Genomic DNA, 13,931 nt, shown 5'->3' with positions numbered 1-13,931 from the left:
ATTTATAAAGAAGTTATTTTAAAACCTCAAATAATTCAGATTATTTAATAAGATATCACAAGGCATCTGACCCAAAAAGATATGCACACAGTAAAAATGCGAAAGCAGCAGTAAGATTATGCAAACTTACAAGGGTCATAAGGCACATGCCAGTACTGACGTCCCACATCTTGATAGTCTTGTCTCTGGATCCAGACAGTAAGAATGGTCCAGGCTTGCCACTTTTTTTAGTCTATAGAAAACATATAAAAATTAAGTTTCCCAGGCAAGAAGTTAGGTAAGGACTTTAAATGACAACTACCTAGCAATGATCTATACTTCTAATTTTGTAAAAACCATTTTCTGACAATAATAAAAATTGTATCTATTCAAGGTATACAACTTCATGTTCTGAGACATGTATACGCTGTAGAATGGTTACTATAATCAAGCTAATTAATGTAAACATCACCTCACAAAACTACGTTTTTTTGTGTGTGATGAGAACACTGAAGATCTACCCTCTTAGCAAATTTCAAGTATACAATACAGTACTGTTAACTATAGTCACCATGCTGTATGTACATCAGATATCCAGGACTTATTCATCTTGTTTTTCCCTACTGAAATACAGAAGTCTTTTGACATACCTAGGTTACACAGGAAGGACCTAGATAATATAAAAGTAGAAAATTTCCACTTAGATTAGGATTCAGTTTCTACAACACCAATGGATGGTAAATTTATTGCTCAAGACTTCTGTAATCACGAAAAATTTAAAAACTATTTAATTTATCATTTATATAAAGTCCAACCACAACGAATTTATGACATATGGTACATAAACACCACCAGGTGGCAGTAAAAAAAAAAAAGTCTGAAAATGCAACCAAGCCAGCCAACTAGAAAGAGATTACAATAGAAGATTCATTTTGAAAAATAATTGGGGGGTGGAGGGATGGGGAATCCTCCTTCATTTATTAAAATGTAATTTTAAAAAACCCATGATAGGAATGTCTCTATAAAAAAGAAATGTGAAAGAAAATAAAAAAGAAATGTGGTCAATTTTGGCTCATACAACTTATTCACAGAATTAATTATTCTGTAATTTTAAGGTAATAATTACAAGGAATGAAATCATGAAGAGCACAAATTAAGAATCATGAAAAAATAATATAACTCCAGATTCAGCTAGTGTTTCTAATGATCAAGAGTATCGGAGGCCTCCATATAAAATATTCTTCATTTAAAACAAATATTTAAATGCTGAACTGCATCTTACCATAAATTTATAAATAAAATAATTATGTTCATTAAGGAACACTATTCTTCTAAAAGATAACTTGTAACCTCTCCCATAAGTTTTATTTTTTGCATTGGTATACTCTTATAACAATGACATTTCTGACTAATTTAAATGACCATTTTTACTCTTCAGGAGAACCCCCATCCCAGCACACACCAAGGGTCAGCTGACAGCAACAGTAACCACTAGTTAAAAAATATAAACACATCTATCTGCAAGTTGGAACAGTAAAGAGTTTCAAGATTCAGAATTCTGGGATGCAGATTTTTAAATGCATTAATGGCATGAAATAGAGAATCAGGAAGGTTATTTAAAGTTCTGAGATACTAGCAACAAAACCATGAAATAACATATAAATCATACAGTACCTCAGATCCTGTCGCTTCAGAGATGCAAGAATAGGAGCTTTCTGGAGCCCAGGAAATGCATTCTACCACATGCTCATGTTCTCGAAGCTCAGCCTTGCATTCCTTTGTTGCTACGACCCACACGCGCACAGTCTGGTCGTTGGAACAACTGGCTATCAGAGTGCCGTCTTGATTTGGCCGCACCATACGTACCCATTCTCTGTGTCCTGTGAATGTCTTCACACAGTAGCTATCAAAATAAGTAATAGTTTGCATCGTGAATGGCAATCATTGGGACCCTTCCCAGAAGTGATACAAAACTAGCTATGCACTGGAATGAAGAGAATGGCATCATATGCAAGTCAACAGAATACACGTACATTCCTGGTTAATAAAAGATGGGGACAGGCTGGAAAGTCAAACATCAGTTAAAATAAGCTGATGGAAGTATCATTAAGGAGCTAACCAAATCAAAATCTACAAGGTAAAAAATAGAGAGAAATAAAATCTTTTAACTAAGCACACACAGTAAACCTAACAAAAATATTTCTAGCCATGTTGGGGAAAAGGCATGCTCTTACTAATCTGGACAAAACCAGTAGGTTAAGGTTTTATTATAACAATCATGTAATTCTAAGCACAACCAAATTAAGCCTAATAGGGGCATACCTGCACAAATGTTATTTACATTTTAATTCAACCCAGAGAGATAACCTAAAAGAAGACCACAGAGAAAGTAAGCCATTACACAGAAAATGGCTCTCAAGGATATAGTTTCTTTCATAATTTCTGTTCCTTTTGGATAGACATTTAGAGATTGAAACTTAAGTTTTAAAATATAACTGTCATGGTGATCATTCTGGGTTACAGCCAAATTTACTGGAACAATCAGAATATAATTGTGGGTTTTTTTGTTGAATATTATCTCTTTAAGCTGACACCTTTTCAACTAAATCTACTTACCCAGTTTGCACTTCCCACATTTTTATAGTTTTATCCCTTGAGGCAGATACTATATGATCTCCATTGGGCATGATGGCTACTGAAGAAACATTGTGGTCATGGCCTAAAACACAAAACACAGTAACATACTAAGTAATGTATCATCAAGAGCAATTAAACCTCAGTTCACCATGAGATTTCATCATGGGATTTCAAATATCACAGCAACTTTAAATACAATGGAGTTTTATATAAATTTGATAAGAAACCTGGATTTACACAAAAAAAGTTAAGGGATTAATAACAATAAAATAATCCACAATGAAACAAGCAGCCAGCTCAACTTATAATTACATTTCAACCTGTACAACTGTTTTAAAATCACAGGGAATCAGTATCATCAGCATTTGAATATATTAACACACTGAATGTTTATGAACACTAAAAAAAAAAATTTTCTATGGTTGTTATTCTAAGATATAAGATAGAAATAAGATTTACAGAGATGAACAGAATGGATAAGAAAAATGGGGATTTGGTTCCATATTTAAAATAGTTAAAAATTATTTTGTTGTTGTTGATATTCATAGGGGTAAAAAAAATAAAATGCATTATTCACAATGCTAGTTAGCTATCCTTTGCAAAAGAAGCCTCAGAGAATCCTTATAAGTATCACATTATTTTAAGGAACATAAAAGAACTCTTTAAGTTAGAGCAATAAGATACAGGCTACTTAAAGAAACAAATACAGATTTTACAAAAGGATTCAATAGAACTCCCTTGATCTGTAAGCTTCCCTAATGCACTTAATTTGGGGGAGTGGGGCGGGGGAGCATACCATTCAAATTACACCATCTGTGTAGCCACACAGCTTACTCAAGTGCTAACGTCACTGGATAATAATTAAAAAAATTTTTTTATTAACACAATATGCGTTCCTTAAATAAAACCCAAACATTCATATTTCAACATGTTTAAAAAAACAACAAAAATCCTTATTTAGTGAGCACCTCCTATGTACCAGGTACTAAATCAGATGATTTGAGTATACAATCTCATTTTATCCTCACAACAACCCTATGACTTCAATTCTTAATTCAATACTTAAGTATTATTCATCTTACAGATTAGAGCTTACAATTTCCTAATGCCGTTAAGTAAACAAGTAGGAATCGGAACCCAGATATCTGATTCCAAAGCCCATGCTCTTTCCATAAAGCCAAACTGCTTCAGAAAACAGTCTCCATGACAAGGGCTGGGAAAACAACTTAACAATGAGACTATAGTGTATGTGGAATATTAAAAAGTAAGCAAAGGAATATGGCTTCCAGCTTTTACTACATCTACTCTCTCTGACTTCAGTTTCCCAACTGCAAAAAATGAGAAACAACAATAAAACAACCCCAATAAATTCATTTTCTCTTCTTCTCAAGAACACATAGATGTCCTAGCAGTTTTTCTCATTCAAAAATATTTGTGAAAACAAGTATTTTATAACCACTAAGAGATACTTAAAACCTCATAACAGAAAACAACTCTCAATTACCATAATTATCCATGGACTATCTACATCATATGCTCCTCCACTATAGACAGTAAGAATTGAATGTAGGGACCGAGTTGATTGCATGACTGATTTGACCAATAACAGAGTGATGTGAGTAACAAAACAAACAAAAAAAAAACACAGTCTGTTCTAGAACCATTAAGATTTCTGTGTTTGACTACTGTTACACTGTAAAATTAAAACCTAGTAAAGAGTAAAAAAAAGAATGGAATGTAGGAAACTTGCACACTGTTAGAAAACATTATCCATCTCTCTGGAATACCATGTTAGAACCCAATATCAAAATGCTATCCTCCACCCCTTACCATGCATGGTTCTGATGCATTCGAAGCCCTGAAAATCCCATAGTTTAATGGTCATATCCGCAGAACATGAAGCCAGAAGCTTGCCACTATGGTCGAATGAAATATCCTGTACAGAGTCTGTATGCCCCTTAAGAGTTCGTTCAAAATCTCCAGTCTCATAATCCCACACCTGTCAAATGAACAGAAAATTGGTTAGCATCATATCACTCCTTTCTCAGTTCACATCTGCACTCGGCAGGCCAGTCTGGCACTATACTGACTAACTAAACAAGTAACAAAGGGTAACTCTCCTAGAAACAGCACATCTTCAAGTATAAATTGGACTTTTCTCTATAGAGAAAATCGATTATTAAATAGACCTCTAAAACCACATTTACTAAGCATCTACCATATATCTAACCATGCTAGTGATTAGGTATATAATGCAACAGGACAGAGTCCCATCCCAGTCTGACAGCAGGCAACAGACATGTTAAAAAGTAAATATAAGTACCGAAAAAAAAAAAAAAGGGTTTCAGAGGCCTATGACATGAATTTATATGTAGAATATTAGGGGAATGATAAAGGAGTATTCAATTCTACTAGACAAGCAAAGCTCAGACATCTAAGAGGCCAAGGAAAGACTTCACAAGATGTAACTATCCTTAAATAGCAGATTTACAGAAGCATATGTCATTATGATATAAAAACACTGAGCCACAGTCACATTCTTAAAGATAATTTTTCTAAAAAAAAAATAATAATAAGCTATCAAGAATAATTACTATTAGAAACAGATCTCAAGAACATACTAAACTTCTATCCTGGTGGCCAAATACTAGTCTGAAGTTAAGTCTTTAACCAACACTAATTACATGCTCTAAAATCAAGTGACTGATTTCATTCTTTCCATAGTAAGTTCAAAGGTATCTGTGGTAGAGTGTATTTCACCCAATTTAGAGAAACTTAGAAAATGTATTTTGAAAATATAGAAACAATCTAAACATCCAATATTAGGGAAATGGCTACGCAGCTATAAAATTTGCTACTGTAAGGAATTTATGGCATGTATACAATAATGTTATATAAAAAAGACACAAAATTACACACGATTACAACTATGTTAAAAAATGCACATAAGAAAAATAAACTATCCTCTAAAAACATTTCTTTTACAGTAAACTTACATAGCCTTCCCAAAATAAACATATTAAAATTTTACCATTTAAATGTTCAAGTATTTCTACATGGAAGTGATTACTGTATGTTTAGTTTTGTTCATATTTTGTTAGATGTATCTTGAAGTATTCTGGAGTTTTTTGATGCTACTGTGGCATTTTTAAATTTCGATTTTCAATTATTCTAGTTTATAGAAATACAATTACTTTTTTTTTTTTTTTACAATTACTTTTTATATATTGACCTTGTATCCTGTCATTCTGTTACACTGTCATAATTCCAGCAAGTTTTTGTAGATTCTTTGGGATTTTCTATATAAAAGATCATGTTGTCTGCAAATAAAGGCAAGTTCCATTCTTTCCTTTCCAATCTATATGCCTTTTATTTCTTCTTCTTTACTGCACTGGCTAGGCACTCTAATACAAAGGTGAATTTAAGTGGTTGAGACTGGTCATCCTGGCCCTGATTCCTGAACTCAGCGGGGAAGCATTGCTTTCCACCATTAAGTATTATGTCCACTCTAGGTTTTCCAGATAGCTTTACCTTTTATCAGGCTGAGGAAGCTCCCTTCCCAGCTTGTTGAGAGTTTTTATCATGAATGGATGTTGGAATTTTGTCAAATGCTTCTCCTGAACCTACTATGTTTTTTTTGTTGATATGGTATATCACACTGATTGATTTTCAAATGTGGAACCAATCTTGCATTCTGGAATAAACCCTATTTGCTTATGACATAGTAATTGTCCTTTTTATGAACTGCTGGATTCAATTTGCTTATAATTTGTTAAGGATTTTGCATTTATGTTGATAAATGGTATTATATCGGTCTATAGTTTTCTTTTTTTTTGTAGTATCTTTACTCATTTTGATATCTAGTCGTTTCATTTCAACACCAAGAGTTCAGATGAATACTTTACATACTGAAAATAAACAAGGTGTGACCTTGAAGTTCACTTCCATTTAAGTTAATTTTCCTTCCATGCATTCATTAAAGAACACTGAAGCATTTTCCTCTAAAATAAATATACCCAGAATATGAACTGTGTCTCTTCATAAATGGTAAGCAAACAGAGCATTTTAGTGTTTATAAATGTCAGGAATTAATGAGAATTTTTTCTTTACTTGATATTTACCTTTTGTATGATTATAAAATATATGCTCATGATAAAAAATATAACGTACTGATATAAAGGCAATAAAAAATATCCATTATCCTACCAATGGCATAGTTTTTCCATTTTTTCTATGCTCCTTTTAAAAAAGTACGGTGACCGTGTATACTTCATTATCCTGTTTTTCCCTTTGCATCTTATCATAAGGATTTCTCCATGCCATTAAAAACTTATTAGCAAACATTCTTTTAAAAGTAATTCCTAATATTTTCTAAACAAAAGGAAAAACTTTTTCATTATTATAGAAAGCATTATAGTGAAAACCTTTGAATAGTGAAAAATATCTGTCCTCATTCTGCAATAGTTAGGTCAGACAGTGATGGTGAAGAATTGAGTCAGAAAGTGTAAGTTTTCTAGCCCTTCATATATTCTATTAAATTGTTCTCCTGTAAGATTGTATCAAATGTAATGAGAATGCTTGCTTCATCAAATTCTTATCACCTCTGGGAATTCTCATTTAAAAAGTAAAATATCTTGGCAGATTTGATATATATTTTAACCTGCATTTCTTCTTCTATTAGTAGTGACGCCAAAGCTCTACTGTTGTTGGTTAGCCACTTTTTCTTCCTCTGAATTGTCTGTTCATGTCCTATAGTCCATTTTTCTGTTGAGATGTTACTGTTTTCCATATTTGTTTGAACTCTATATATTAAAGTTGGCAATCCTTGATCTGCTTTATTAGTTGAACGTATTTTTCAGTTTTGTTTGCTGTTCATTTTTCTTAACATTTAAGAACTAATTCTAAATGACAACCAGAAATAATGTTTCAAAAATTTAAATGATGCAATTAAAAAGTCATGAGCTATTCCTCTATCATTTTTCTTAAATTGTTGTAGTTCAAATGTTGATAATGTAAATGAATGACTCTAAAAGGAACATGTTATATTTATCAGATGCACAAGAGAAATTATATAATAAAATTTTAATTTTGTTATAACTGTAACATTATCTACAGTTTATTGGTGACTTACCATCCATCCACCAAACACTGTACTGTTATATACATTATGTATACATTACTTCATTTTAAGCAAAAGAATCTTATAGATATTTTTAATCCCCCTTCCAACAAATGAGAAATTTGAGCCTTAAACATATCAAGCACTTTGCCCAAGATAGTCACAAAATTACAGAAAATTCTGTCTCTGTGTGCTCCTTTGAGTTTTTTGGAAGGTAGTTCTGTCACAATCATCATTTAGGAATCCCCTAGCATTACCGTAATTGAAGAATGAAAACCACTGGTAGAAACAGGTTTCTTTTCATTCCACAAAATATCCAACAAAATGAGAAAGACTTATGTATAAAATAGAACAGTATTATTTAAGATAGTAGATGACTGGAAATAAAAATCCAGTGGAAGATTTGTTAATGGTGTTGAGACACTGCTGACACTGAGTACTCCTTCAGTATTTTAAGCAGTTTCCATGTATTATTTAATCTTCCCCAAAGTCCTGTGACACAAGTACTAATTATCTTCATTTTACAGATGAGAAAAAAGAAGTACAAAAAGTTTATTTGCTCATATCACATAAATCATTAAGTGGGGGGGGGGGGTCAGAACTTGAACCCAGAGCTTGTGCTCTTGACCATTAACTACTCTATAAAGTCTCCACATGTAAGTAAAAAGATCAGTTTAAAATCATTAAAAATGATGATTCATTAGAAACAAAGAAAAGTATTTCTAAAATAAGTTTAATCAAAGAAGGAAGCAAAACTAAATACAAATGCTTTTCGTGTGTGTGCACATTAAAGACTAAATGGAAGGGAGAACTTTTACTAGTTGTTGACATACATGGTATGGTTATAGATAAAACTTTTAAAACTTCCATTTGTAATATTTTAAAGCTGAACCAATAGCTAATTTTAAGATGGCATATTAGCAGTTTTATTTTCACTTTTAGACCACTGCTGCAAAATCAATAGTTAAGACTGAGTTTTCCATCTATTTGATAAATCTATCTTTACCCCCATGCTTCATGACAGCAGTGCAGTTTTTAGTAGACTATCGTGAAATTAATAAACTAAATACATGTCTACATAATTTGAAAGACAGCAATATATTAGTGTATTAGGCAATCACCTCAGCCTACAGAAATATGTAATGCAAATAGAATTTAAGACTCTCTTCCAATTACTTTGCAGCCCGACCCATGGATCACCAACCCACAGGATGAAAGTAAGCCACTGATTTAGAAACTAAAGAATCCACAGAAGGAAAACATACAATCACGTTTAAAGAACAGGTTAAGGATATATATTTAAGTCATGCCTGCGTTTTATGCTGACTGCTGCTATATGATAAATACAATCTTAGCAATCTACTCACATTTTCTTATTTATACCTCTACAAATGAAACTTAAAATCTAGAACTTGGGGGCTTCCCTGGTGTTGCAGTGGTTGAGAGTCTGCCTGCCGATGCAGGGGACACGGGTTCGTGCCCCGGTCCGGGAAGATCCCACATGCCGCGGAGCGGCTAGGTCCGTGAGCCATGGCCACTGAGCCTGCACGTCCGGAGCCTGTGCTCCGCAATGGGAGAGGCCACAACAGTGAGAGGCCCGCGTACCGGAAAATAAAAAAAAAAGAAAAATCTAGAACTTAATCTGAAATAAGCTTTAGATAGAGAAACCTACTTAAATTTTTAAAACTACATTTTACTTATCTTTCTGTACGTGGTTTATACAACTATCACTGTATTGTGTGTCTGAATCAAAGGAAATTATAAAAACAACTTTTTTCCTGATTAAAAATATTAAAATGTATATGCTTATCATGAAAATTTTAAAAAATGACAGAAATAAATAACTTATAAAATGGAAAGCTGCTACATTTCCATACCCCTAGAGAGAATTACTGTTTAGTTTGGAATCAAAACCATCAAGGAGAGTGCAATTTAAATAAATCCTCTATTGATTTTTTTTGTGGAAGATAGTCACCCCCGCCAATTACTAGTTCTGTAATCCTGTATTTTCATCTATCACCTCTGCTAATAAGTAAGGCACATACTTATACTTTAATTCAAGAACAAAAGTTATTCGAGCACTGGGTGACCTATATTTGTCCAATGTTACATTAGTGACACCCAATTTTCTCAAAGTCATCAGTGAACTTATTTGGCAGCTTGTCTCTCAGGAGCTACAATGAAATTTTATTCTGTCTTTTAAGGTTTAGAATCAATCACACAGTTTCAAAGAGGCCCTCCTGTTCCTCTGCATAGGTCCTCATTTCAGGATCTTTTCATTTCTTTCACTCAATTTAACATTAAAGTTGCTTCTAACAATTATCCTATTGTATGTCTTCCAATTTTGAAATCACTACCTTAATTGTAGCATCCTCTGAAGCAGAGACCATAACACTGAACACAGGATGGAAAATGACTCGAGTGACTGGACTCCTATGACCACTCAATGCATATTTTTCTGGTGGACGGGGAATCCATTCTTTTGGGTCTCTTTTTTGACCAAGAGGTCCACCCGACGTAAATTCTTCTTTTGCTTCATTTAGCTTTGATTCTAATTCCATAACCTTAAGAGGAACACATAGTTATGTACAGAAAGATTCTGATAAAAATAGTATATTTTTAAAAACCTGCCTTTATTTTGCATTCATATACGCAGAATAAAATTTCAGTAATTTACAAAGCATTTGTCAGATTTAATTGAAAATGATCTATATTAAATATATCACTAAAATCTTAGTGTGACAAAACTAAAAATTGAGAAAAATGCAATACAATTGTGTCTTACCTCCTTAACTCAAAAAAAATTTGGAAGGTGCCAGGATACAAATTAGAGGAAGAGTAGGGAACCTATCTTGATCCTTTCTAGTTTACATTGTACATGCTAATCAGAATATTCATATTAAAAGCTAACATTACTGAGCATCTGTGTGGCTAGGCACTTTTCTAAGGGTTTTTTATGGATTAACTCATAACAATATTATTCTAAGTTTGCCTACTAAAAGTATAAATTTTAGGACCAGAATATTACCTATTGCCTTCACTTTATAGATAAAAATAAAAGGTCAGAGATGAAAATGACTTGTCTAAGAGCACACTTTAGTGCTCTTTCCCCAGCATCATATTGGCTCCATGTGTTCTTCCCATCTAAGTGCATAAATGGGTTCTTCAGTACCAATTCCTTGAAGTCAGGGTTGTGTTAGATTCAACTCAGCCAGTAGCCCTGGTTGCATAAATTACCATTTACCAGCAATGATCTGTATAGGTCATAATGCATAGAAATAATAATGCATAGAAATGTATTTTTATTTGCCTTTTCAAGGTTAAATATAATTATTAATTAATGTAAAAGAATAATTTATGTTATGTTGATATTTTCAGTTTATATAATACTTTAAATACAACTAACTTAAAAGAAAAAAGACTTAGTTACCTTCTTTTGTAATCTAATAACAGATGTCCATTTTTTTTCCAAAAGACCAGCATATTTCTTATCTAATTCTTCATTCTAGAGAAAAAAAATGAGAACATTAAAAAAAAAAAGGCAAAAATACAATAGTCCAAGCCATACAAACCATTCAAGCTCTAGGTTCAAACGTTACGAAAAATATCCTGATTATAAAAATAAATAAATAAAAACATCTGATTATACCAAAAAGGGGGGGGGAGGGTGAATACTAGGTTTAGTGTCAAGTAAACCACAATAACAAATGACAAGATCTGTGAATAACTCAGGTGACTGTTAACTAGGGATACCTAAGTAAAGTCCACTCATATATACTATGAGTAACTGTAAAAAGTCAAACATACCATATCTAATTCAGCTTCCTTTTTAAAAACTGAATATGCTTCTTCATAGCCATTTGAACGAAGATAATCTGCTATAGCTCGATTTCTGAAAGAAAACAAATTCAAATGACTCCTAATAAACTCTCATTTCTATTTTGAAGAAAGAATATTTTATTTAAAAACTCATAAATCTTAAGACACTCTTTTAAGAGTATTACCTTCTAAATCATACAAGTATTTCACAAGAAAAGGACCCCCCCCAAAGCCTCTAAAACAGCTAATCCTGTCATAGTACATCCTTAAGATTATAACACTGTTCTTGAGCTTTTAGTTATGTTTCTAATGTGTTGCTTGCCTCACAAGCTGTAAGATCAAGATGTGGCTTATATAATTAGTTATCACTTTGTGACAGTAATGAAATTTAGTTTTGTAGGGAGAATTGTTCTGATAAAATTACAATTAGTATTTTAATTTTAGAGACAACTTTAAACCATGAGAGTGGGTAAAAAAAAGGTATAAGCTACAAACTTAGTATATTATTATAGAATGAGAAATTAATTTAGAATTAGAAAGAACTCAAAGGTTAGAGAAGCTGAATTAGCAAATGAATTTCATGCTCTCCTTATATTCTTTGAAGGCAAAAATCAGCTACCTGTCTCCTGAGGCAACCTATTCCAGTGTCTCTCAATTTTTTTCAGCCTAAGTCCCACTGTGATAGAAATAGTTGTTTCCTTAGTATTGCCTTTAAAACATTTCAAATTAATTTAAATAATTTAAAAGTTTATACATACACAAGGTTAAACAAACTTTAAATATATAAGTATACAATAAAGTGTGGTTTCCACCACTGACCTCCAATATTCCATCCCAGAGGCAACCACTTTACCAGTGTTTTGTGTATTCTTTCAGTGATAATCTACCTATAACTACATATCTTTGCATAGTCTTCTAGAGATAATTAATATGTGTTTTTAAAACAAACTGCAGTACACTACAGATAATGTCTTACACACAATGTCACATAAACTCATTTAATCTCAGCAATCATTCTTTATCAGATGTAAATCTGCCTCTTCAAAAAAAACATTGTATTCCATTACAGAGAGACATAGGCTTTTACTACTACAAACAATGCTGCTAGGACTATCCTTGTATAAATGTCAATGCTACTGCCCACCTAATGCTTTAGGAAATAAAACACTCTAGCAGTACTGTAGAATTGGTGGGACTAAGTTTTAATTCAATGGCATGTTAAGAACAAACAATGGAGAAAGATAATATGGAATTCGAGCAAACACTTCATATTCCAGGTAATTATTAGCATACCAAAGATTAAAGTACAATAACTAGGGACTTCCCTAGTGGCGCAGTGGTTAAGAATCCACTTGCCAATGCAGGGGAGACGGGTTCAAGCACTGGTCCAGGAAGATCTCATGTGCCGCGGAGCAACTAAGCCTGTGTGCCACAACTCCTGAGCCTGTGCTCTAGAGCCCGTGAGCCACAACTACTGAAGCCATGTGCCACAACTACTGAAGCACGCGCACCTACAGCCCATGCTCCACAACAAGAGAAGCCACTTCAATGAGAAGCCCGTGCACCGCAATGAAGAATAGCCCCCGCTCACCGCAATTAGAGAAAGCCCGCGCACAGCAACCAAGACCTAATGGAGCCAAAACCAAATAAATAGATAGATAAATAAATTTATTTGTTTTTAAAGTACAATAACTAGTGGAGGGGCCTAATCCCCCAAGTGATGGTATTTGGAAGTGGGGCCTATGTGAGGAGGTCACAAATGGCGTTAATGTCCTTATGGAGAGACTAGGAACCAGGAAGTGAGCCCTCACCAGACACCGAATCTGCCAGCTCCTTGGTCTTGGACTTCCTAGCCTCTAAACTGTGAGAAATAATCTTTGTTGTTTATAAGCCACCCAGTTTATGATATTTTGTTAGAGCAGTCTAAGAACAGACTAAGACAAAAAAGATATACATTTTTTAGGACATTTTGATAGCTGTTGTCAAACTGCTTCCGAGAGTTGTTACCAGTTTATACTCCTACCAGCAGTTGCCAATGTCATCCCTTTACCACCTTTACTTTTCAAACATTTGGGTTAGCATTTACTGACTTAAAACAAACAGTTGATGCCCTTTGATTCTGCTTATATAGCTTTTATGAAAGTGTAGACGTTAAATTTTTAAGATTCTGCAATATTTCCAAATTCTATGTGGCCTAACCCAACATCTATATTTTTAAAAAGATGCTGTGTGGTAAATGTGATTAATTAGAAAGATATAGGTAATTCCAAATGTGCATAAAACAGCACCTCAAAAGAGTTGTATGTTACATTTATACTTTTTATAAAATGTTAAATCTAATTTAAAAAACAATATTCACTGTCTCTTTTGATCCTAA

General features: G+C 33.2%; 1 protein-coding gene across 1 annotated transcript in view; it reads right to left on the bottom strand.

Annotated features, from left to right (window-relative positions):
- Positions 1-13,931, bottom strand: part of PAFAH1B1 (platelet activating factor acetylhydrolase 1b regulatory subunit 1) — a 73,465-nt gene that overhangs the window by 7,244 nt on the left and 52,290 nt on the right. The window contains exons 3-9 of the mRNA XM_059998152.1: positions 11,543-11,627; positions 11,166-11,240; positions 10,093-10,299; positions 4,447-4,615; positions 2,596-2,698; positions 1,654-1,882; positions 131-232 (exon numbers count right to left, since the gene is read on the bottom strand). Of these exons, the coding sequence (XP_059854135.1) occupies positions 131-232; positions 1,654-1,882; positions 2,596-2,698; positions 4,447-4,615; positions 10,093-10,299; positions 11,166-11,240; positions 11,543-11,627 (970 nt within the window). The remainder of the gene's footprint in view (positions 1-130; positions 233-1,653; positions 1,883-2,595; positions 2,699-4,446; positions 4,616-10,092; positions 10,300-11,165; positions 11,241-11,542; positions 11,628-13,931) is intronic.

This window comes from Delphinus delphis, chromosome 19 (assembly GCF_949987515.2).
Source record: "Delphinus delphis chromosome 19, mDelDel1.2, whole genome shotgun sequence".
In the NCBI taxonomy this organism is placed as follows: domain Eukaryota; kingdom Metazoa; phylum Chordata; class Mammalia; order Artiodactyla; family Delphinidae; genus Delphinus; species Delphinus delphis.
This window is presented reverse-complemented; position numbering and strand designations above follow the sequence as displayed.